This window comes from Pelophylax lessonae, assembly GCF_965119305.1.
Source record: "Pelophylax lessonae genome assembly, chromosome: 6".
Lineage (NCBI taxonomy): Eukaryota > Metazoa > Chordata > Amphibia > Anura > Ranidae > Pelophylax > Pelophylax lessonae.
The window spans coordinates 69,033,339-69,057,887 of NC_138773.1; the positions used below are offsets into that span (position 1 = coordinate 69,033,339).

Here is a 24,549-nt window from a genome sequence, read left to right on the forward strand (position 1 = left end):
TGACAATGTGCAGCGTTTAGGAAATTATAGGAAAAACCCATCACTTTATTATAACGACATAACAGATTTGATACTGTACAGCCTCTGCATTGCAACATAAGCCAGAAAGCATTTGTTCCAGTTTTAAGTCAGTATCCATGATCCTCAGTTTCCAGCCAGTGATTCAGTATCACCCCTGCCCTATAGCTGTGTGATGAAGTGCTACAAAGTACAGGGTTAATAAACAGACACTTCGCAGGCAGAGCAAGGGCAAGATCATACGAAGACACAACATTCCCATGGGAGGAAAGCAATGGAAAAAAAAACACCCACCTCCAGAATAGCCTTAAGACAGATGCTATAAACTGGCACACGGCTATTTTTATACAAAGTCAGAAGAAAAAAAAAATGGAATATTTATTGAACAGTAACAAGAATGGCTGGTGAGCTGCCAACTTCCCAAAACTATGGCGTGGACGGAAAGGATGTCCCTTTAAAACAACGGGCCTCTCTCAGAAGGCACGATGCCAGTCAGCAGCTGTGTAAAGGCTCCTCACAAGAGTCTGTGTGCACCTAGGAGGCCACATAGCAGCATTAAACTTGATACAAGTCACTGTGATCGGACGTCTCCCACTCGATCAGCTCCGAACCGTGAAACCACAAGCCAATTTCCCGCTCGGCTACTTCTACAGAATCGCTGGCGTGGATGATGTTCCTGAAAAAGGACAAAGAGGGGTTCCGTTAAAAAATATCATTACAGCAAACACGTCCTTCACTAAGACCTAGCTCTACAGCCAGCTCCATGGCCTGAAAAAAAATGGTCCTTTTTTCCTGACTCCAATTCAAAATGCAGCTCAGAAGTTCGGACCCCACTGACTCCATTGGCTTAGTGACACATTAAGACAGCCAGGCAACTGGCATTTACTGAATATAGCATTTCAGCAGTTGCAGTATGCAAAATTCTTGTATAATTTCTAATATAGTTTTTCTTGAAAATGCTTGGTACTCATCGCTTTAACCCCTTTGCTGCCAAATCATTTTTTGCACATGCTTAAAAAATCATCATTTTATAGTAGGCGATAGGATCTCTAATACTCTTACCATAGTCATATTGTCCCTGTAACCTGGCTACTACCAATAGAACAAAAATAATTTACTTTTTTTACAGCGGCCTGCACATTCATCTCAAAAACTGGAGCAAATGGAGTACCTCCCGTCTACTTGAATGGGCTTGTGGGATGGATTCCCTTTGCCATCTAGAGCACCTGGTCTCCTGGGAAAAATGACAAATCAGAGACCTACAAGATCACATAGACCATCTAATCATATTGCAGCTACCCTTCCGACTTTGAAACGTATTTTAAATGAACATAAATCCTTCTATAAGGGAGCGCACCGATCCTGGCCCGTACCACTGGTTTGGAGAATTTGTGGAGGTGATGGGTTCCTAAATTATTTTTTTCCCCCCCACTCTCTCTCCCCTTCTCTATGTACAATACTCATCTCTTAAGTGTAACTCTTGAAAAACTCTGCACCACATAAAAACTCAGGGTAAAGTAGTAAGCTCATTGTCAAGTGGCCACTCTTTCCACCTCCATAGGCATGCAACCTCCTCTTTAGCCATACAGGTTTCCACGTTACGTTGGATGCCATGGCGTCTCTGAGGCTACAAGTTTAGGTTGGTCTGGTCGTCACTTTTGGATGCAACTTATTCATTCTACTTTGAATAGGCAACACCTGTATTTTGTGTCTCATAATTTTACTTTTGGATATACTTCAATTTATATCACTCTTTATGCAATAATGGCAATATAAAACCGATTGAATGTAAAAAAAAAAAAAAAAGTTACATTTCTTAAACCTTTTGTGCTAATATTCTGTGGCACAAACTGGACCTACCACTATTTTATTTTCTAGGGTGTCTGCTTTCAGAAAAGGTATAATATTTGGGGGGTTTAACTATTCAGGTCCTTTTTTTTTTTACATTCAAAAGGACCTGAATAGTTAAACCCCCCAAATGTTATACCTTTTCTGAAAGCAGACACCCTAGAAAATAAAGCAGTGGTAGGTCCAGTTTGTGCCACAGAATATTAGCACAAAAGGTTTAAGAAATGTAACTTTTTTTTTTAAACAAAACCAACCCACACAATAAAGTCTATTTTAGGGCACAAAAATGCATTACCCAATTTTTTGGGAAAATATAAGAGGAGGTTGTGCACAGTAAACCGATACCAAACATGTCAAGCCTTAAAACTTTCAGCGCCCATTACATGGCAAACATTGGTACCCTATATTTTGAATTGGTTTTTGCTTTTTAAATGTCACCTAAGAAAAATTTGCAGCCAGCCAGCTACCAACCAAATTAATCTGTGCAACGGTTTGCGTTAAAAACAGGGGCTTACTTAGCACACATTTGCAAATACATGCATAAGCTGTGGAGGCTGGGACAAGGCACCCCAATGGCAGCAAAGGTGACCAGTGTGTCCCCCTCACCAGTATTCCAACAGTACAAACAAATAGCTTCTGCCCCACCTATAAAACTGGCCCTCACAGCAAGAGTAGTGCTGCCAGCACTTGCGTGGGGTGGGTGGAAGCGGTTGGACAGCTGCAAAAGCTGCCTATCACTTTCATCTAACAGCCGGCAGTCAGCCATTGCAGGGAGTGTGCGTTAAATGCCCCTCTTGTCACCAATTTATGGCATACGGCGGTGGCGGTAAAAGGGTTAAAGCTGAGCTCACGGATCAAAGACAAAATCTACCCTTTCAGTGGGACCAATCACCATGCATCAGTGTGGTCACATGGAAGGAAGAGAAGCAAGCCGCATGCTCCTGCGTACCTGAAGTACCTAGTAGATTATTTCCTTTGGCTACCAGCAGCTGAATGCAAAAACAGGGAAAGCAGAGTGTTCTGCTGAGGATTACATGTGGTTGCACACCTTTGCATTGTAATACTGTACACATTACTGCACCACAGGGTAAAAATAGTAGTGCACCGAAATGAAAAATTCTGGTGCCGAAATTGTATTTAAATTAACCACCTAAGCACCAGGAGGGTTTACCCTCATTCATGACAAGGCCATTTTTTGCAATACGGCACTGAGTTACTGACAATTGCGGACGTGCAAATCAAATTTACTCCTCAATTTAGGCTATGTATTCCGCTATATATTTTTGGTAAAAAAAAAAAAAAAAATTCCAATAAGCGTATATATTGATTGGTTTGTGCAAAAATTATAGCGTCTATGAACTATGGGCTATTTTTATTTATTTTTTTTAAAAGTAATAGCGGCGATTAGCAATTTTTAGCGGGACAGCGACATTGCGGCAGACAAATTGGACACCTGACACTTTTTGGGACCACTGACACGATTACAGTGATCCGTGCTAAAAAGAAAATAATAAAATGCACTCTCTGTACTAATGACACTGGCAGGGAAGGGGTTAATATCAGAGGCAATTCAATGGGTTAAGTGGGCTCCTAGGGAGTACTTTCTAACTGTGTGGGGGATGGCTTAACTGGAGGAAGACAGAGATCCAGGTCTCTGCTTAGCAGAAACACAAGATCTTCATCTTCCTCTCTGACAGAACGGCGGTTTCCCTCTCTTGTGAACGATCGGCAGGTCCCGGCGGAAATCGCATCTGTCAGACCCACCGATTGGCTCAGGCTGTGTCCACAGCGGGTAGCTGGCGGTGCGCATGCACTCCCCAGATCCTGTGCACGTAATCACGTACAGGTACACGATTTCGCACAGGAGGGGCGTCCTGCTGCAGTATATTAGCGTGGGGCGGTCCTCAAGTGGTTAATATGAAATTGTCGGTGATTATCGGCACCTTTTAAAGTGGTGTTAAAAATCCTGCCTGCCGCATTTTTGGTCAAGAAAAAAAATAAACAAGGAAGAATCACACCAAAAAAAAAATGCAACTCCTCATTGAAATGCTTTGAAAATGCAGCAAGAATGCATAAAAAAAAAAAAAAAAATCACATGACCTATGAAAAACACACCATAAGCACAGCCAAATCGTGGTACAATTGCGGTCATTTTAGGTAACCATTAAATCGGCACATTTTTTTCCCCTTTCGGCACAACACTAAAAACCAGATTTTCGGGCAGTAATTTTCGGGGGCCGAAATGACGGTGCATCACTAATAATGCATCACTGTGTTGTCATTTTGAATGACACCTATAAATGCTCAAGGAATGCACCTGTGTGGGACACTGGCATGCTTTCTGGTACGTCATGGTGCATTGACGCAAGTTTACCCACTGCACAGTGTGAGCAGGGCCTAAAGCAAACTTGTTGCTTTACATGGACAAAGAACAAGTTTGCTTTAAGTTAGGCCCTGGAACTGAATGGCAGTTGGAAGAGGGAAAACAGAAGAAAGATGAGCTTCTGTAGCTGTCCCTCTTGATGACGATGCACATGGCTGACATTTACACCAGCCTAACTCAAACAAACTTCCATTAGGCTCCGCAGACTTTTTTTTAAATTGAACTTCATACCACCGCTCTGTGTAAACATTTCTATCAGCTGGGTTGGATGCCACCACCACTAAACGTTATGATAAAAATAAATGTTGATCCTAAACTATTAGGCATCATTCACATTGGCAGTGTGAATTTCTAAACCCATACAAATGTAACGATTGTTCAATGGTGCCGCTCACACTGCGCTTATCTGCTTTTAGATGCAGTTAATTTAGACATGTTTTGGGAAAATAGAATTTAGCATGTCTAGGATCCAATTAGACATTCTTAAGGCATTTAAAAACATCTACAAATGCTGAACAAAGTCATCTGGAAGGCATTAAAGTTGATTATATTTCCCCGATGACTTCTACATTTATAGGACAGAGGGCATTGGCAAAGCAACAGGCTCACTTTAATGCAGATCTCCGCATAAAGCCGGCCATAGATGGATCGAATCACAGATTCAGAAGGGACCAGCTATGATTCAATCCACCTATGGGCAGGCTGGTGATACCCAAGTCGCTCCAATGCGATTACTGCTGGCAGCTATAGCCACTAGCAGTAATCATTTTGTTCTGACGACAGAGAAGGCCCAAACCAGGAAAGAAAATCAAATCATCAAATGCATTAGGCTTCCCTGCCGCCAGCATGGAATGATTTAGATGCTCTTCTATACATGAAACAATAGTTTTCTTTGGTTTCTGGAGCAGCAGGAAAAAAAGAGAGGACCGTATCCTGCTGAAGATTAAAGCAAACCTGTTTCTTTGCTTCGTCTAGGCAAGCACAGGTTTATCTTAACCTGGTCAAAACTCTGAAGTTCAACTATGGCCTCCCTCTATGTTCCCCCTTTCATTCTCCTTTGATCGCCTTCCACGATTTCTAAAAGCTTACGAAAGTTCCCCCACCTCAAACACTCTTCCCCAGAAACCACTACACTTACATGGATGCAGAAACCCCACCAGGGCCTTGTTACTTCAGACAACATTCCAATCTCAGGACATTTTTGGATGTTACCTGTGCATATATGCTACATTGATATGTTTATGGTTGCCTCTCAATTTGATTTATGTTGTACAAATGCATGATATAGAACTAAACTTTTCTTTGTTTTTTTACAAAATTGCAATAAAAGCAGTTGAAAGAAATGTAACAATAGGAGCCACTCTAGAGTTACCAGAGTATTACCAGAGCTTCATATCATTCAAGAGGTAACATGGCCCTTACCTGCTGATATGAACGCTGAAGTCTCCACGCACAGTACCCGGCTTAGCTAGTGAAGCATCTGTTTCACCCACCATAAAACGAGAAGTGCGCACAACATTGCACCCTTCCCAGACCTGTAGGGGAAAAAAAAAAAAAAAAAAAAAAGTTAAGGGAAGCATAACTTATCACATCTATTTCCATTACTGTTCCAGTAACCATTTTATTTGCCCATCCCTAGCTAATTTCCCTGCAGGGTGAAAGAAGGAAAGAGGACCTGAATCCTCAATATGGAGCTTTAGTAATCACCAGAAGGGTCATAAGTAGGAGGAAGAAGGCATGAACATATGGATCTTTACCTATCACTAGAGGGATCACCAGTGGGATGAAGGAGATCCCGATATCTCTATTTTTGGGGTTGGCACCGTCAATTGCAGATAGGCGATGGGTAGACCACGTCTCTGCACTGCGGACCCCCAGTCAAAACTATTCCTCCCAAGTGCTGTACTAAAAGGGTGCAGTCAGAGTGAGAGCTGGGGGGGAGCAGGGTGAGAAGTCCAAGGCAAGGGAGGAGAGAGCTGGGCAGAGCAGGGGAGAAGACTTGCTTAAAGTCAACCGCACATTTTTGCCACCCCCAAAACACAAGTCTAAATAAAGCCGTTGGTGGTACTTTGTAAAGTAGTCTGTGCATTCTGACTCATTAACACTAGTGGTTGGAGGGACAGTAAAACCCATTCGGTAGAGCCACGATTTTGTCACCTCCCAACCAGTCCCCTTTAGCTACAGAGGCAGCGGCCAGGGGTGTACACATGCTGCAGCCACAATGCTATAGTTCATGGCCATGGCAGGAATTCTAGATCCTTATTATTTGGCTCTTGCTAGTACTTTTTTTTTTTTTATAGACAAATATTTAACGTAAAAAGGCACCCCGTGATCTTTGATCTCCTCCAAGTTGTTCAGATAGATCTCCACTTCTAAAAGACTGCCTATAAAGACCTTTAGCTATCATTAGAAGGATCATCAGTAGGAGGTGCCAATTCCCCATAGATAGATCTTTAATTATCACTAGAGGGATTATCAGTAGAAGGTCCGTATTCCCCCATATATAGATCTTTAGTGATCACTAGAGGGATCTTTAGAAGGAGGAAGGAGGTCTTTATTTCATCACGTATAGATCTTTAGCTAGCATTAGAAGGATCATCAGGAGGAGAAAGGAGGTCCTTATTCCCTTAAAGATAGATCTTTAGTGATTCCTCTAGTGATAACTAGAGCGAGGAGGTCCTGATTCCATTATACAGAACCTTAGACATCATTTAGAGTTTAGAAATGACTTGATGGAACACTTGGGTCTTTTTCTACTGTCACTCTTCATGGAGGTTCACAAACCAGATTAAAAATGTAACACCCAACATGCACCTGTAAATTTATATACGAACGGAAACCGAGAAAAAGTGGCAGACTTGAACCTAAACCATCAAAAGTCACGTTATAAAACCAAATGGAATACTTACCATGGCTACCACAGGTCCAGAGCCCATGTACCGTATAAGAGATGGATAGAAAGGTTTTCTTCTCAGGTCGTGGTAATGTTCAGCCAGAATTCCTTCTGAGGCCTAGACAGAGAAAGTATACATTTGGAGGGTTGCGTGACAAGAGCAGGTCAAACTCCAATAATATTAGGATGGCTTATTGCACTGCAGTTCGGGTGGATGAAAAGGCAATGCAACAAAAACTGCATGCAAATATACACGATATGGCCATAGGGTGGGACTAAATCCCCATTTTTATTTATGGATTGTCTCCATATTTGATAGTCATTTCTTTTGCATGTGTGCGCTATTCTTTTTTAATATACATGTCGCTTGGTCCATAGCTGCACCGGCTTTAGATATACATGTTCAGGGTTTGCTCCCCCAATTTTTTGCTTATTTATTATGTATTCGGTCTGACCAGACTTCTGAGGTTGAGCACCCCACCCCCCATACACACCTGTACTCTATCAGTGTCCACTATCAAGTAGATATAGGAGGAGTCCCTTGTAGTGCATTAGCACATCTTTCCCAGCAAGGAGTGTTGTCTCCAAGGGTTAGAGAGGCTGGATTCACCCCTTTTTCATGGATAGTGTAGGACCCACTGATAATGGGGTACTTTGACGCAGTGGTGGGCTTGAGCACGATATGGCCATATGGTGGGACTAAATCCCCATTTTTATTTATGGATTGTCTTCATATTTGATAGTCATTTCTTTTGCACGTGTGCGCTATTCTTTTTTAATATATATATATATATATATATATATATATATATATATATATATATATATATATATATATATATATATATATATATATATATATATATATATATATATATATATATATACACACACACACACACACACACACACACACACACACACACACATACATACATACATGGATTTTTGTAAGATCTTACCGTAAAATCCTTTTCTCTTGAGCTCATTGATGGACGTAGTCCTCGTTGATTCAACACACTCGGGTTATGCTGCCCTCTACAGGAGTAGGACTAGACAGGAAAGAAAACACTCTGGCCACACCTTAGGGGCAGTCCCAGAGGGTATATCCTCCCTCTCTCTGCTACAGCAAATCAGTTAGGTCACAAAGCAGTGTTTAGAGAATTTAACCCAACCCAACTCAAAAACAGAGGGGCGGGTACTACGTCTGTCAATGAGCTCAAGAGAAAAGGATTTTACGGTAAGATCTTACAAAAATCCATTTTTCTCTATCGCTCATTGACAGACGTAGTCCTCGTTGATTCAACACACTCGGGACGTCCCAAAGCAGTACCACAAATGAGGGGTGGGAAAATGGAAATTAAATCCAATCTAGAAGGCCCAACCGGTGCCAACTAGAAGTCTTCAATGCTCATCAATCAAAGATGAGACTCAACAGAAAATTCCAACAGAAAAAAACCCTCGAGGTAGACCACCGGTCTCCTCAAATTGCGGCCTGCAAAACCTTGCGGCCAAATGAGGCATCCGCCGATGCCATCACATCAAACTTATAAAATTTTGTAAAGGTATGTACCGACGACCAGGTGGCCGCCTTACATACCTGGACCACTGACGCCTGATGGCGGAAGGCCCAGGAAGTACTGAGCGCCCGAGTGGAGTGCGCCCTAACAGGGAACGGAGGACTCCGACCCTTAATAGAATAAGCCTGTACCACCGTCTGTCTAATCCATTTGGAGATAGTCGCGGCAGATGCAGGCAACCCCTTTCTGGGGCCATCCGTGATCACAAAAAGTGAATCCGTCTTACGGAACGATTCCGTAGCTTTCAGGTATACCCTGATTGCCCGAACCACATCCAAGGAATGCAACGCATGTTCCCGATGATGATTGGGCTGAGGACACAAGGAAGGTAGTACAATATCTTCATTCAGATGAAAGTCTGAAACCACCTTTGGAAGAAAGGATGGCTTAGGATGAAGAACTACCTTATCCCTATGAATCACTAAGTATGGGGACTGGCATGACAATGCAGTCAGTTCTGACACCCTGCGTGCAGAAGTGATAGCCACTAAGAAGGCCACCTTCTGGGATAAAGTCAGCAAGGGAATCTCCCTGATGTTTTCAAAGTGAGGTTTCTGCAGAACCGACAAAACCAAATTAAGATCCCAAGGCGGTAAGGGCGCGCGGACTGGTGGAGCCAGGTGCCGCACCCCCTGGATGAAATTCCGCACCAAGGATTTTGTAGCCAAAGGCTTCTGAAAGAAGATTGCTAATGCTGAAACCTGACCCTTGATGGTGCTCAAGGCTAGTTTCTGCTCAACCCCCTTTTGCAGAAAGGCCAATATTCGGGTCACCGAATAGGTACGTGGAGGAATTCCTAACGATTCGCACCACGCGATATAAGTCTTCCATGTGCGATAATAGACCTTGCTGGAAGTCACTTTCCTTGCCTTAATTAGAGTAGGAATAACTGAAGCTGACAAACCTCTGTCCTTCAGTACCTGGGTCTCAATGGCCAGGCCATTAAAACCAGCGACTGTAAAGCACGATGGAAGATCGGTCCTTGAGACCGCAGACACTCTCTGAGAAGAAGTTCCCAAGGAACGTCCGCGACTCGCATGTCCAAGTCGGCCAGACCGGCTTGAAGAGGCCATCCTAAATTTTCCAGGACAACTGGCGCTGACTGGATCCGAACCAGGCTGCCCTAGAGCTATCTGGCCCCGGCCATCTGACAAAGTCTGATCGTTCTCTGTTTCCACACATTTATCAGACACCTGATTCCTATCAGGAGTGGTGATTTCTCCTGGTTGAACCACAGGGACCGAAGCCATCCGGCTAGAGGCTCCTTGGTCTGTCTGTTCAACCGGATCCGATTCTTGTGGGGAACTGAGGCAAATCTTTGGAAAAGGTAAAGAAAATGATCTGTTCAGGGAACGGTAACTACCGCTCACTGTAGTACTTAGATGTTGGAAGGGAAGAATTGCACCGGTAGCAGTGGTCGATGCTCCATCTAATGCCCTGAATACCGGTGAAGACGTCCCCCCACCCTCAAGCCGGGTGGGGGCGCACCTTCAGGCTGTGTAATCCTTTGCTTCAGGTTTGGCTGAGTCGGTCTTTTGTCTGTCCGACCAGCCCTTCTTGAACCCTCCTGGAGGAGTCTTGCCCTTCCCGCTTGCTCCAGCTGAGCGAACGAACCCTTTATGGGCGGTAAAGAAAGGTCCCCGCTTGTTACGAGGTCCTTTAGCTTTAGCAGCCTGTGGCAAAAAAGTGCTTTTGCCCCCAGTGGAATCCTTAATGATCTCATCTAGGGTGGCCCCAAATAGGAGATTCCCCTGAAAGGGGAGATTCGTCAAGGTCTTTTTGGAACCTAGGTCCGCTGACCAGCATTTTAACCACAGCACACGTCTGAGGATTACCGCTGACATAGATGCATGCCCTAATAGGTGGGTAGCATCCAAGGCTGCGTCACAGATAAACTGTAGTCCTTGTATAATCTGTTCCATCAAATCAGATGTTGCCTGGGGGATATCTTTCCCCTTCAGGTCCTGGCGCACCAATCTCGCCCATTCCGTTAATGTCTGAGACACTAAACCAATGACAATTACTGGTCTAAAGGCTCACCCTCATCAGGGAAAAGATAGTGCGGGACTCCGCTTCTACTTTCCGATCCACCGGATCCTTAAAGGAAGAAGCGTCCTCCACCGGAATAACCGTGGCTTTATTCAGTCTGGAAATAGGTGGATCCACCACTGGTGGTACCGTCCATTTCTTAATGAGGGATTCCTCAAACGGATAGCATCTAGCAATGCGCTTGGAAATAGTAAAGGTACGCTTAGAATGCTCCCATTCTTCTTTAATTTTATTACCAAAACACTTGGGTACAGGAAAAACCTTCACCGTTTTAATGGGTTTGTTAGTACCAAAGGGAATCTCTGTTTCAGTTGCCTCTGCCGGTAAAACCTCAAGTCTTAAGGTTTCCCGAACCGCCACAACTAGTTCGTCCACCAATGCTTCTTCCTGAATTATGGCGGAAGCATGAACGTCCTCCTCACTGTCTGAGGGAACTTTACCTGAGACAACAGCCCCTGCAGAGGGACCTGCAGCTGCAATGACCATCTCAGAATCTGAAGTATCAGATGATATAGGGGTAGGCGGGGGTCGCTTTCTTGACCCCCGTTCCTGACAGGCCGTCTCCACCCGAGCCACCAAAGACTCCAAAACTGCTGTAAATGCATCCATACTCTGTGCACCGGCGGGTCCCGCGGCCCCCTCGAGGGAAACAGGTGGGGGTACTTGTGTGGCAGGGTCCATGATAATTCCAGATGCTACCCGGGAAAAATCAATTTGCCAAAAAAAATAAAACCACTTTTTTCTTTTTTTTCTCAGACCCCCAGCGCCACAAAGCCCCTCAGTGTACCTGCTTAGGGACCCCTATAGAGCGAGAGAGAGATAGACCCCAGGGCTCACCACTTGATGCTCAGAGTTTCAGCTGCAACTTGTCTCAGCACTGTCTAGAGCAGACAGGAAGTCTCTTGGCTGGCTTCCCGGGAAGAAAGGAGGCGGCTCCGCCCCTCTGCACGCCTTCCGGAGCCCCCCCTAGCTCCACGAGGTGTTTGAGTCACCTCAAACATGGCCGCCCCCATGCTGGAGACACGAGGCTATGCCAAAATGGCGGCCTCGTGCGATCTACCAGACAATGGCGGCGGCCTGCACAGAATAGCGGCATGTCTGCAGAAGGATCTCGGCCTCACAACCCTTCACCCTCATGGTGGTCAGCGTGGTCGGCGGTACCGGACCCTGCGGGAGGCATCTGTTTAGCTGGAAGAATGATCTGGAATGCAGTATACATATCTAGACATCGCCCTGTGGCTTCTGACAGGTAGGATACTTTATACTATCACAGTAAAGTTCTAATACTGCCACTGACTTCATCATTTTAACATCTTTGCAATTAGATTGTCAGCTCCCAAACCAAGCCTCCTGGCTTTTTGTTCACAAAAATCACACTCAAACAGGGGGATCTGTGACATGTTATAGGATAGAGGGAAGACCCATCCTTACCATTACAGCGAGGGGCCCGCGTTCACCACAAGACCCGTCAGGGGGAAAGGGGGAACATACTACTCACCATACCGGAACCAGGCGGGCGCCAACTCCTGACAGTACCCCTCTCCACCGAGGTGGGAGGGCTGTCGACCAGTACGGACGCCGTGACTCATGGTCTTAGGCGTTTCGGCGAGACGTTTAACTCGCAGGGTCAGTCCCCGTCCAGTGGGACTATGTCACGGCCGACCCAGCGCGGAGCTATGGCCTGCACGCGCTCGTAGGCTGAACTGGGGTGACCACTGGATCTCAACATCCAGCCCGTCGCCCAGTTCAGCTTTCTTGCTTGAAGATCTCACAGGAACACTGGAGAAAAAAAGCTGTCTAAAAAATCTTTTCTAAGAAAAAAATCCTGCCAGGACCGAAGATCCCAGCAAGGTATCTAGGTCCTTACTCCTGACTAGACAGAAAAAAACTGATTTGCTGTAGCAAAGAGAGAGAGGATATACCCTCTGGGACTGCCCCTAAGGTGTGGCCAGAGTGTTTTCTTTCCTGTCTAGTCCTACTCCTGTAGAGGGCAGCATAACCCGAGTGTGTTGAATCAACGAGGACTACGTCTGTCAATGAGCGACAGAGAAATTTTTTTTTTTTATTCCCTTTCCAAAACAGCAGTCATGTGACCGCTTTAGAGGTTATAGCAGCAGGCTGGGACTTGGTATGGTCATTTCCTGTGAGGTCATTTCCTGCAAGGTTACTTTTAGAGGAGAACTACCCCTCTCATTATCTTCTCTCTTCTTCTCAGACAGGATGAAGGACGGGCAGGCCATGACACCCTGCAGTGGGAGTGACCACCCTCTTCCCCCCACAGTGAACTAGAAGAGGCTGTGTCATCACATTCTGTAGGGCGTGGCCATTAGGTAAGGGTGACAACTCTGTGGATGATTCCTCAACCACCTTACAGCGTTGTAAAACAGAGGTAGCTGTTTTTTTCATGGGAATGTTTTTTTCGTTTACATTTTTCTCTACATCACCATAATGTGATCAGCAGGATTCAGACAAAGGCCTCATGCACACTGCTGCTGATAAACGGACGTTTAGGAGCAGTTGGGCGTTTTTTTCAGCAGCCCCTGAACCCTCCTCTATGTTATCTTATCTGTCCATGTACGCTGAGACGTTTACAGTTATTTAGAGGCAGTTGAGTTTAGTGTAGTTTTTTGGAAAGCAATTATTTGCGTTTAGGATGTTCAGAACGTGTGTTTACTTGCGTTTCAAACACCAAGCGCGACCAAACGCGGTCACCCGCGTTTAGCGCTTGCGTTTTTACTGTTTAAAAGGGGAATGATTTTTTGACCTCTAAAAACTGATCTGAGCGCAAACCCCCGCTAAACGCGTCATGCAAACGCGACACAACGGACGTTTTTAACATCGTTTACATAGCTGTTAAATTCCAGCGTTCAAAGGAGTTCTGCAAACGTCCCGTGTACATTTAGCCTAAGAGGGAGCGCCAACACAGAGCCACTTAGGCTGCCTATAAAACTGGTTGTTTTTTTCCCCTATCAACCAGCAGCCTGATCGAAAAAAATGTGATTGTATTCCGACAGCCAGAACGCCTTCATTGTCACACTCTGATCAGTGCTGCAGCCAACTGGCTGCAGCCGCTGGTAAAATGAATAATTTCCATCAGTTGAGCATTAATGGATAGAAATTCAGCTAATCCTTATGGCCAGCTTAAAGTGTTACTAAAACCACAACAGTAAAATCAGTCTGTATATACAGTAAAGCATGGATGTTAAACTCACTGTGGAAACTAAGGGGTTAATCCTCAGCATTGTGTAAAAAGGCTGTTTGATCCTGTCTTCTGATCCTCCCCTTCATCCACAGTGCCCAATACATTGGCTGATTGAACAGAGCATGTGCAAGCTGCACATGCTCAGTTTGGTGTGTATTGGAGTATTTTTTTTTTTCCTTGGGAGGGTGCATGTGATCTGCACAGCACCAATCACTGTTCAGACAGAGGGTTAGGGGTTTTGAAGCCTCATAGGACAGTCAGGAGAGAACTCCTCCTACAAGCTTTAACCAGTGCTTGGCCGAACACCGACAGATCATAAGACTGCTATATACTGTTGATGAGAAAAGGTATTTAGCAGTTTATCATTCCTAAAATAATTACATTTCCATGTTTTTGTACTGTGGGAGACCAGATATAGCGACTGCAGGCTCCTGGGGAGACCAGATATAGCGAATGAAGGCTCCTGGGGAGACCAGATATAGCGAATGCAGGCTCCTGGGGAGACCAGATATAGCGAATGCAGGCTCCTGGGGAGACCAGATATAGTGAATGCAGGCTCCTGGGGAGACCAGATATAGTGAATGCAGGCTCCTGGGGAGACCAGATATAGTGAATGCAGGCTCCTGGGGAGACCAGATATAGTGAATGCAGGCTCCTGGGGAGACCAGATATAGTGAATGCAGGCTCCTGGGGAGACCAGATATAGTGAATGCAGGCTCCTGGGGAGACCAGATATAGTGAATGCAGGCTCCTGGGGAGACCAGATATAGTGAATGCAGGCTCCTGGGGAGACCAGATATAGTGAATGCAGGCTCCTGGGGAGACCAGATATAGTGAATGCAGGCTCCTGGGGAGACCAGATATAGTGAATGCAGGCTCCTGGGGAGACCAGATATAGTGAATGCAGGCTCCTGGGGAGACCAGATATAGTGAATGCAGGCTCCTGGGGAGACCAGATATAGTGAATGCAGGCTCCTGGGGAGACCAGATATAGTGAATGCAGGCTCCTGGGGAGACCAGATATAGTGAATGCAGGCTCCTGGGGAGACCAGATATAGTGAATGCAGGCTCCTGGGTAGATCAGATATAGTGACTGCAGGCTCCTGGGTAGATCAGATATAGTGACTGCAGGCTCCTGGGGAGACCAGATATAGTGAATGTAGGCTCCTGGGGAGACCAGATATAGTGACTGCAAGCTCCTGGGGAGACCAGATATAGTGAATGCAGGCTCCTGGGGAGATCAGATATAGTGAATGTAGGCTCCTGGGTTTAGTAACACTTTAAGGACAGCACAGTGAGGACTATCGTATGCTAGTGCCTCTTCACTGTACAGTTCATAGGCTGGAGGTGTGTACTGGACCATGTTTAGCTGCAGTGGAGTTCACGTACCCAGCAGGACTATCTGGATTACAAAGCTGGCTAAACAGAATTACAGATCTATGGCAGGTAAGACTGAACATATTTGTTTTGGACACTCTGTCCCAGACAATCCAGTCTGTTAAATGTGTAGCAACTGGCTCATTACAAAGTAATTATGCATTTCCTTCCCTCGTCACATACTGTTACAGACTGTCTCCGAGAGAATAGGAAAACACTATTACTGTGACTGCAACCCTTTCCCTTCTAAACAGTCAGACCCCTGCCTGCCACTCCTGTATCCTACAAAGTGGGGGCCAGCTGAAATCACAATGGGGTACTCTGTCGCTAATCGCTTCTGTAAAGTATTTTACATACAGACCCACATGCAATATATGTTCTATTACACAGACATTACTAACAATGTACAATGAAATATTTAAATCTGTGTTCAGCTCTAGCAGATTTACATTGAAACCTAGCTTAGGCTGTCCATACATGGTTAGAAAATTGTTCCAAAGAAAACGCAATATGCTTGATCGTACAACATTTAGAAACGTTAGTGGGCTAATTTTGATTCTTGAAATGCAAATTTTTTTTTTTTTTTTTTTTTTTTTTTTTACAATACAAAACACCACACGACAGATTTTTTGTACCAAAACAATTTTTCGAAACAGTAGTAGAATGGATCTAAAACAGTTCAAACCAATCTACAGCGCATCCGCATTTTAAAATGTAACACTGGATTATGTAATCGATCCACAGAAAAGCTACCATTTGTTATCCATCAATATTATGGCGATAATTGGGACATCTATTGATACAATGATGGCATTAACACATTCATGGTCGACCGATCTTTAGAAAGCTGACCATTTTTTTTCCTAACGATTTTCTAATCGAGTATGGCCAGCATTAGTGTTTAGACTGATTAAATACATATGGATAGAAGTATATACAGTTAGTGCAGTGTCTGTTCTGGCAAGAAGCTGTGCGGTGCGCTGTGGCGACACGTGGTGCAGAAAAATGCAGACATGCTATGTTTTTCTGCACTGCAAAGGACATCAGGCCAGCATTGTGTTGTGACTGGAGCACACAGAAAACAAATGTTCTCCATGTACCCTAGTGGAAACTTGTGTTTATCCAGTGTGGAAAAAACGAAGGAGCCCTCAGTGTCCTATACAAAAAAAAACACCCGATAACAGACTTGGATGGGTGGACAGGCAGAATACATTGTCTGGCTTAAAAACTGGACCACGCAGAAATACTTTGATAAGGGAGAACACAAAATCCGGGGTCTAGGGAAAACTGCTGAGAATTCATTTGAAGCTTTGGCAAATCAATACCCATATTGGTGCATTATCATAATTTGCTTACTAAAGGATTACGGGCAATGAATTGTTAGGCTGGCCTTACATGGTTCAAATCTCGGCTGGTAATTGAACCATGTATGGACAGGCTTAATGTGCCAAGTTGATTGATCGAACAACTTGGGTACCGCCAACCTGCCGGATTCTCTTGCAAATATCAATAGGTATAGCCGCTAACAATCACTGTCTTCTCCCCACGTGAGCAGACAGTTGCTCAGCAGGAGGGATTTCCCTATCAACTATCTGTGTTGATGGGGGAATTTTGCAAATTTCTTTCTTGCAACCCGTGGTTGCAGGAAAAAAAATAAATAAAAAATTAGCACCATGTATGGCCGGCCTTACAAGTGGAAATGTGTAGTTTTCTTCCACATTATCCTGACAGCATCTTTGTTCAGGCCAAACATTAAAGGAGAAGTAAAGCCAAAGCTTTTTTGGCTATACTTCTATGTGTCACAGGAGTGAAGTTCGTTTTACAGTCACAAGGCTAAAGTCCGCTGATGTCACAAAGCCGGCCCAGGCTCTAAGGATCCTGACCATATGGTCAGGATCCGCCTGGACCAACAGCCGATGAGAGCATAAGCCAGTCCCTCCCACGCCCTCTACAGCCCCGCACTCCAGTGAGCTCTAAATTAAACCACTTCACACGTGTTGGGGATGGCCGCAGTGCGGTTTTGAAAAGGGTCCTGTGTATTTTTGGGTCTGGTTCAGGTGCAAATTTATGGATAAATTCACACATGAACTGGTGAACAGAAAAGGACCAGAATCTAGACTGCAAAGTCAGCCTCACAATCCGCAGCTCTCTGCTCAAAGAAGGAAGATAACTTAACGATCAGTGGTCTTTGATCGCTCAGTTGCTGCATCCACTTAGGGGAGTGTAAATGTTTCTTCTAAAACCCATACTGGTCTTTTAAGCAATTTTCTTTCCTGCAACCACAGGTGGCAGAAAAAAAAAAAAAAATGCTTGAATCCCCCCTCAACACACTCCGTGTTGATGGGGGAATCCCTCTCGCAGTGCTTTTTTGTTCTGTCGGCAGGGAGTCTCTCCTTCCAGCAGAAACACAATGATGACTGTTAGTGGCTAAAGCCGGCAGCAGTGATCACATGCAGAAAAAAAAAAAAAAAAAAAAAAAAAAAAAAAAAAAAAACACCACAGACAATCTGGTTGTCCTGAAATCGATCGATAGATGGATTGAATCTCAGCCACTCCCTGTTGAGCCGGCCTGAGATTCAACCCATTTTATGGCCAGCTTTATATGGTAGCTCAGTGCCAATACCAGGCACTCAGCTACCCAGGCAGGCATTAGGGCAGTATTACAAATTGATGTCTAGCCTAAGGCTAGTCATAGATTGGTGAATGTAGGAAAACTCCCCACTGTTCCATTGTACTCCGATAGCAGGACTCCTCCTGTCAGAACACACTGATCAGTGGCTGCTCATCATGAGTTTTTTTCCAGAATTCCCATCAGATCAACTTTGTTGAGCAGGAACACTCATAGGTGGATAGAAATTTGGCTTGTCCCTGCTGAAGCAGCCAAATTGCAATCCATCTATGGCCAGCATAAGACTTTTGCTTGGACAGGGAAGAAACAGAATATATCATATATACACACATACATACACGAGTAGATAAAAACAAACCAAGTTATCCCTAAGGCTAGGTTCACATCTGTACGGGTGGTGCCACTGTGGGAACCGCACAAACTCCCACAGCTGCAACCACCCGCACAATGAAACGCGGGAATCGCGGGCGGGTGACATTAATCCTAATGGCACGCCGCCCGTACTGGAAATCGCACTCGCTCTGGGTACCGCACTGTACTCCCAGTTTCCATGCAGGCTGCGATTTCAAAGTAGTGCAGGGACTTCTTTCCTGCGTTTCATGGGGCACTGCAGCCCATTCAAATGAATAGGCTGACGTGCCCAAGCAAGCGCGGCCAGCACAAGTGAGAACCTAGCCCAAAAGACAAAGCTGCGCTATTTTACCACTTCAAAAGTGGAGAATCAAATTAAAACTAATCACTGGTAATAGATTCTCTTTAGGAGGCACGCTAAATAGAATTTCTGGCTTCAGCCTCATGGCCATATTTGCTCTTTAGCACTAATCCGTTCATGTAGTGACTTTACTCGCTGCCTAAAACTAGTCTCTGCAGGACATTCTGCCCACTCCTCAGGGGAAATGTACTAATCGACAAAGCAGCATAGGCACCATTGTCAGACTTTACATCACCGCAAATCACCAGATGCATATTATACAGAATAAGCACTGATGAATCACACAGCTGGAGTACAATGCTGTCTGGTGAGGAAGAGTTGCACAACATGTAGATCTTCTGAATGAGACGGGTTATGCGCTGCTGATGATCAGCAGAGAATATATGCTTTGTGACCACACTGCATACCAACAAAAAGGTACCTGCAACATTTTCATTCCTACTAGTTTGAACCCGCGCTGTTCAAAGCGCTTGACAATCTCGCCAACCAGTCTCCGTTGTACTCCATCTGGCTTCACCGCAATCAGGGTCCTCTCTCTTATATCAGGAGCCACTAGAAGAAAAACAAAAGCAGCACAGCTTATAGTAAAGCAAAGGGGATAAAACAGTCTCCACTTATTTCAGTATTACGTAGGGTAAGCCATGACCAATTACCAGTGCTGGTAATAATGGAAGTCTCAGGGATGGAACCACGGGGCTGCGGTTGCCTACTTGTGTCAAGATCTAGAGATACAATCCTGATCCAGGCCTCACTAATAAGCAAGTTGCTGACCTGGAACAAGATGCAGGAGGCTAGGCTTTACAAACTTCACTGGCTGCATGCTTGCTTCAAGTCGATTACTTGCCTGGTAGAGACCTAAAGAGACTTATCCAAGTGGTGCTGGTATTTATTTGTTGAAGTGGTTGTAAACCTCAGACATGAAATATGAATGAAGCATATCCCTCAATAGCAGAGTGCTCAACCTGTGTGGCCTTCCAGCTGTTGGGGAAACTGCAAAGGTTGACAGTTAAAAGCATGACTCTCAAAGCCAGAGGCATGATGGGATTTGTAGTTCTGCAACAGCTGGGAGGGCCACAGGTTGAGCACCCATTCTCCATAGTGTGTGCTTGTCTCAATAAAGAGCATCAAGTGCAATTTCTGTCCGCAGCTTCGTTCTTCTGCTATCAGCATGAATCACTTCTGAGAAGTTTTCCTGACACAGCCTGTGACTGACAGCCTTAGCTTTGTTCCCATGTGCAGCATCAGATAAAACATTTTTTTTTTTTTTATTGGCCACATTGTTTCTGGGTCCACAAGCTCCCCCTTTATCAGGTCTTAAAGACACGAAAAGTATACATGGGTGTGCACTGATGTCGAACTGGAAGCCGCAGCGGTGTCTGTGCAGCCGCTGTGCCATGAATGAAGCTGCCTACACAGGGATATATGGAACACTTGTACATCCCCATGTGGGCCAACACGGCCCTCACAAAGCCTACATGTGGTTTTCATTCTGAAAAGTCCATACACTCCAAAATCAAATGTTAAAAGTAAACTTGTTCAAAGTACTTTCAAACAACATTTGTCATCGAATGAATGTATGAGAATTTTCTCATTAGAAAATGTACAAGTGTATGGTCCGCTTTAAAGAATCAAGAATGTCATGTACACTAAAATTATTTCAGGGAGAGAACGGATGGCATGTAAAAAATTCAAACGGGCGCGCACGTAAACAAAATCACAAGATGGCATGCTGAATTTTTAGTCTACAGGGGTGTCTTCTTGAGTCTCACAGCTGGAGACAGAGGTACATGAGCCCCACAGCCAATGTATGTATGTATGTATGTATGTATGTATGTATGTATGTATGTATATATATATATATATATACACACACACACACACACACACATACATACACACACACACATACACTAGGTAGGGAAGAGTTTCTCCTCAAAGAAGATCTTCAGAGGACCCCCCCCCCCCAAAAGGAAAAAAATAAAGTCAGGCGCTACAAATACTAAGGCTACATTCACACCTGAGCGTAGCGTTTTCGCGCGGTTTTTTTACCGTTATTTACAGGCGTTTTTTTGTGCAGCCGTTTTTAGATTGATTAGAGACCAATGGAAAATGTCTGTAATCTGCCCAAAAAGAAGCTCATGTACTTTTTTGAGCGTTGTGCTCACAGCATCAAAACGCTCAGATGTGAACAGGGGCCATTGAAATTAATAGGATTTGTCTTGTTGGGCGTTTTGAGAGCTGATCCTAGAGCAGAAAAACGCCCCCAAAACGCCTACATGTGAATGGAGCCTAAGCCCCGGTTCACACTTGCGCACTGCTCCAACATTACATGCGATCAGCTGTGCGGTGCGAGTTTAGCCATACAAACTGTATGGCTAAATTCGCATCGCTCCCGCAGCAAACACGCACAGGAGGCATTTTTGCAGCCGCATCAGGATCGGATCGCACAGCGGTTCACACTTGTGCGATCCGATCCTGTGCGAACTGCACGATCGCACTGCGATATGCGATCAAACTGGGGGTGTCGTTAAGATTACATTGACACCCCCAGCGTATCGCATATGGCAGTGTGAACTGCCGGGGGTGCGTGTGCGATGCGGGAAAAGGCTGCGAATTCGCAGCCTTCCCGCATTGCATATATGTGAACCGAGCCTTAAGCTATTGACTCTTAATATAAAAAAAAAAAAAAAAAAAAAAAAAAAAAAAGGGGGGGGGGGGGTTTGGAAGAAAAGTGAAAAACTTTCCCTTTTGGGTGAAGTTATGCTTTAGGTACCCAAAAGTGCATCAAGAATTACATGCAAGAACCCTTCAATATAATCAAGGTTTTAAGTCGCTGATCTGAACATTAGGAAGAAATGTGGCAGACATCCGGGAAGTTAGCAGTTAGACAGCGCCAACAATAACACCACGTACAAGAAGCAAAACTGTAATAAAATTAGATTTTTCTTCTTAAAAAAAAAACAAAAAAAAAAAACAAAACTGTGACCAGGTAATCAAACATGCCGGATGGGAGGTTTATGGAGGAGGGGAGGTAGTAGTTCCCCCCCCCAATGAGGCCACTGCAAACAGCGGAAGGAGGTGGGGGGGGGGGGGGGGTGATGGTGTATGTATGGGAGGAGGAGAAAGTGAGGACAGAGGAATTTAAGAAGTGGGCACACACAAAAGACACAACATACACATAGATTACATAGCAGGCTCAGCCTCCATGCATTCTATTGTATACACCGAGCACCACACATACGGCACCAACACTGCTAAAGCATTTGCTGATACAGAAATGTGATCAAAGGATTTCTACACCCAAGAAAAAAAAAAAAAAAAAAAAACACATTGGTTTTATATTTACAGGCTAAACACTTTCAGCAAGTACAGGAAATACTTGCGGATGTTGTGTCCTCGTCACCAAGCCTAACAGTCTGCTTGTACAATCTCCTCTAGGGCTCATTCACACGGGCATAGGGGTATTTTCTGCTCAGAACACTTGCTGGCCAAGCTAGCAGAAGATCCGGAGTAAAGTATGTACTCACATTTACAGGCTTTATTCACATTATTGGCCCTTAGGGATCTCAGGCAAAAATCGCAGCAATCGCAAAACACGTTTGGGTGCCATTCATTTTCAACCACAAATCCCAACAAACCGCAATATGCGAAGCTTGTCGCCCAACAAGGAGCAGGAGGCTACTTTTGATAACAAGCTTTGAGCGTGGCAGTTTGCTGTGAAAGTCGTGGCAAAACTCTTTTTAGGTGCCATTGAAAATGGCACCAGAGCATGCATTTTGCAATTGCAGTGCGATTGGAGATCACAGGCAGAATCGCAGCAATCCTGCCCAATATCCCAAAATGCCAAATGTGAATGGAGGCTTAAAAAGTGGATGTAAACCTATTCTGTAGGCTTGTACCTACATTAAGCCCATAATAAGGCTTACTCGCAGGTACTATGAATATTTCCCAAACCTTCACGGTTTAGATAATCACACTTCATGCAGCCGATGTCGTCACCAGTGCATGCACTCTAAAGGGACGGTATACCTGTGCCATCCCTTCAGAGCTCCGTGCAGCGACCCGTGACTCCAATCAGCTCACCAGCGTGGCAGTGGAGGGCTTCATTCTAAGGTAATTATTTCATAATGTGATTGTATGCAATGCATACTAGCACATTATGGCTTTACTTTGCAGGGTTTTTTTTTTTTTTTTTTTAAGAAAATTTTGTGCAGTTCACTTCCTCTTTAAGCCTCACACACCACTAGTTTTTATCACAATCCGATGTTAGTACAGCAATCTTCCCTGCTGTGCTATTGTGTTCTGACCCCCCCCCGCTAGAACACTCCAATTGCTCAGTGACCAGGTGCTGGTCGGCAGACCTTTTTCGGACAGGAGCCTTAGACAGGACGCACGGCTTCTGTCAGACCCGGCTGACTTACACATGGGCCGAATGTCAGACAGTTTTATTGAACCGGCCGATGCCGCCCAATAGTCGGCCCATGTGTACTAGGCTTTAGACACTGGCACTTTTCCACTGAGAGTACCGGCTCGGCTCCACTCGGCACTGCTTGGCCCTGCTCGGCTCGGTTTGCTTTTCCACTGCGTGGTACAAGTCGGCACCCTTCGGCACTGTAAAGGCTCTACTCGGCTCGGTTTGCTTTTCCACTAAAGTAGTAAGTGGGTGGGATTACAACGATTCTCTTACCCATCAGTGGCTAGTAGTGACAAACAATCAAGGCTGCATGCAAAGGATTGTGGGATATGGTATAGGTACGGCCCGCTTGGAACCCCAACCGAGGTGGTACTGTTTAAGCGAGCCGTATCATGTAGTTGAAAAGCGCTGATGTACCAAACCATACCGAACCGTTCAAACACGTACCATGCGGTACCATGCAGTGGAAAAGCGCCAAACCAATTCTTCTAGTGACCCTTATCCCTTCACGCGTGCCCTGGCGCTCTCTTTAAAAGCTCTTAATGCTCGGGAGGACAGAATCAGCGATCATGTGACCACTGTAATTGGCTGTCAAAGTGGTCACATGATCGGAAGCTGGTCCTGCTGGCTACCAATATCTTCTTGGAACTGGGAACCATTTTCGGCAGGATGTTCTTAGTGCTGGGAGCACAAACATTGCCCAACCAGCAGGGCATATGGGCAGCATATAGATGTCAAGGCTCCATTCACACCTTAGCGTATCGATTTACTGGCTTTTTTTTTTTTAAAGCATTTTAAAAGCGTATTACAATAGAAAGCACCAGGGGGAGGAGAGGGAGAGGAAGTTAGGGGTGGAGAGCTGCTATTTGAGCATTTTATGAGCAGTTTTCTGCTCAAGTCATGCGTTTCTATTAAAGTCTATGGGGCCAAAAACATTGAGCTTCAGGCGACAGAATGCTCAGGTGTGAACAGGTGCCATTGAAATGAATGGGACTTTGCTTGTTGGGCGTTTGGAAAACACTCCGCTCTGAAGTTACCAAACGCTCCGGTGTGAACAGGGCCTAAGGCTCAATTCATACCCAAGTATCGTTTTCAGGTGATTTTTTGCAGGTGTTTGGAAGCAGGCATTGACATCTGACCAAAAGCCTTTGTAATCTGCAAAAAAAAAAAAAAAAAAAAAAAAAAAACTCATGTACTTTGAGCTGCAGGAGTTTTGCTTCAAGCGACAAAATGCTCAGATGTGAGCAGAGGCCATTAAAACAAATGCGATTTTGCTTGTTGGGCGTTTTGGAACTTCAGAGCTGAGCATTTTACGAGCTAAAAAACAAACATTCAGGTGTGAACAGGGCCTTAAAGCGGAGTTCCACCCTGGGAAAGCTACCCCCGGGACAGTCAGGTCTAGTGCATTCCACAATGGATAGCCTCTGATCTGTCCTGGGTTGCA

The 24,549-nt window shown here is 44.8% G+C and overlaps 1 protein-coding gene across 1 annotated transcript in view; it reads right to left on the reverse strand.

Moving 5' to 3' along the window:
- Window positions 1-362: 362 nt before the first annotated feature.
- Window positions 363-24,549, reverse strand: part of NME4 (NME/NM23 nucleoside diphosphate kinase 4) — a 35,793-nt gene continuing 11,606 nt past the window's right edge. The window contains exons 2-5 of the mRNA XM_082261860.1: window positions 19,113-19,243; window positions 7,159-7,260; window positions 5,672-5,784; window positions 363-694 (exon numbers count right to left, since the gene is read on the reverse strand). Of these exons, the coding sequence (XP_082117986.1) occupies window positions 574-694; window positions 5,672-5,784; window positions 7,159-7,260; window positions 19,113-19,243 (467 nt within the window). The 3' untranslated portion in view covers window positions 363-573. The remainder of the gene's footprint in view (window positions 695-5,671; window positions 5,785-7,158; window positions 7,261-19,112; window positions 19,244-24,549) is intronic.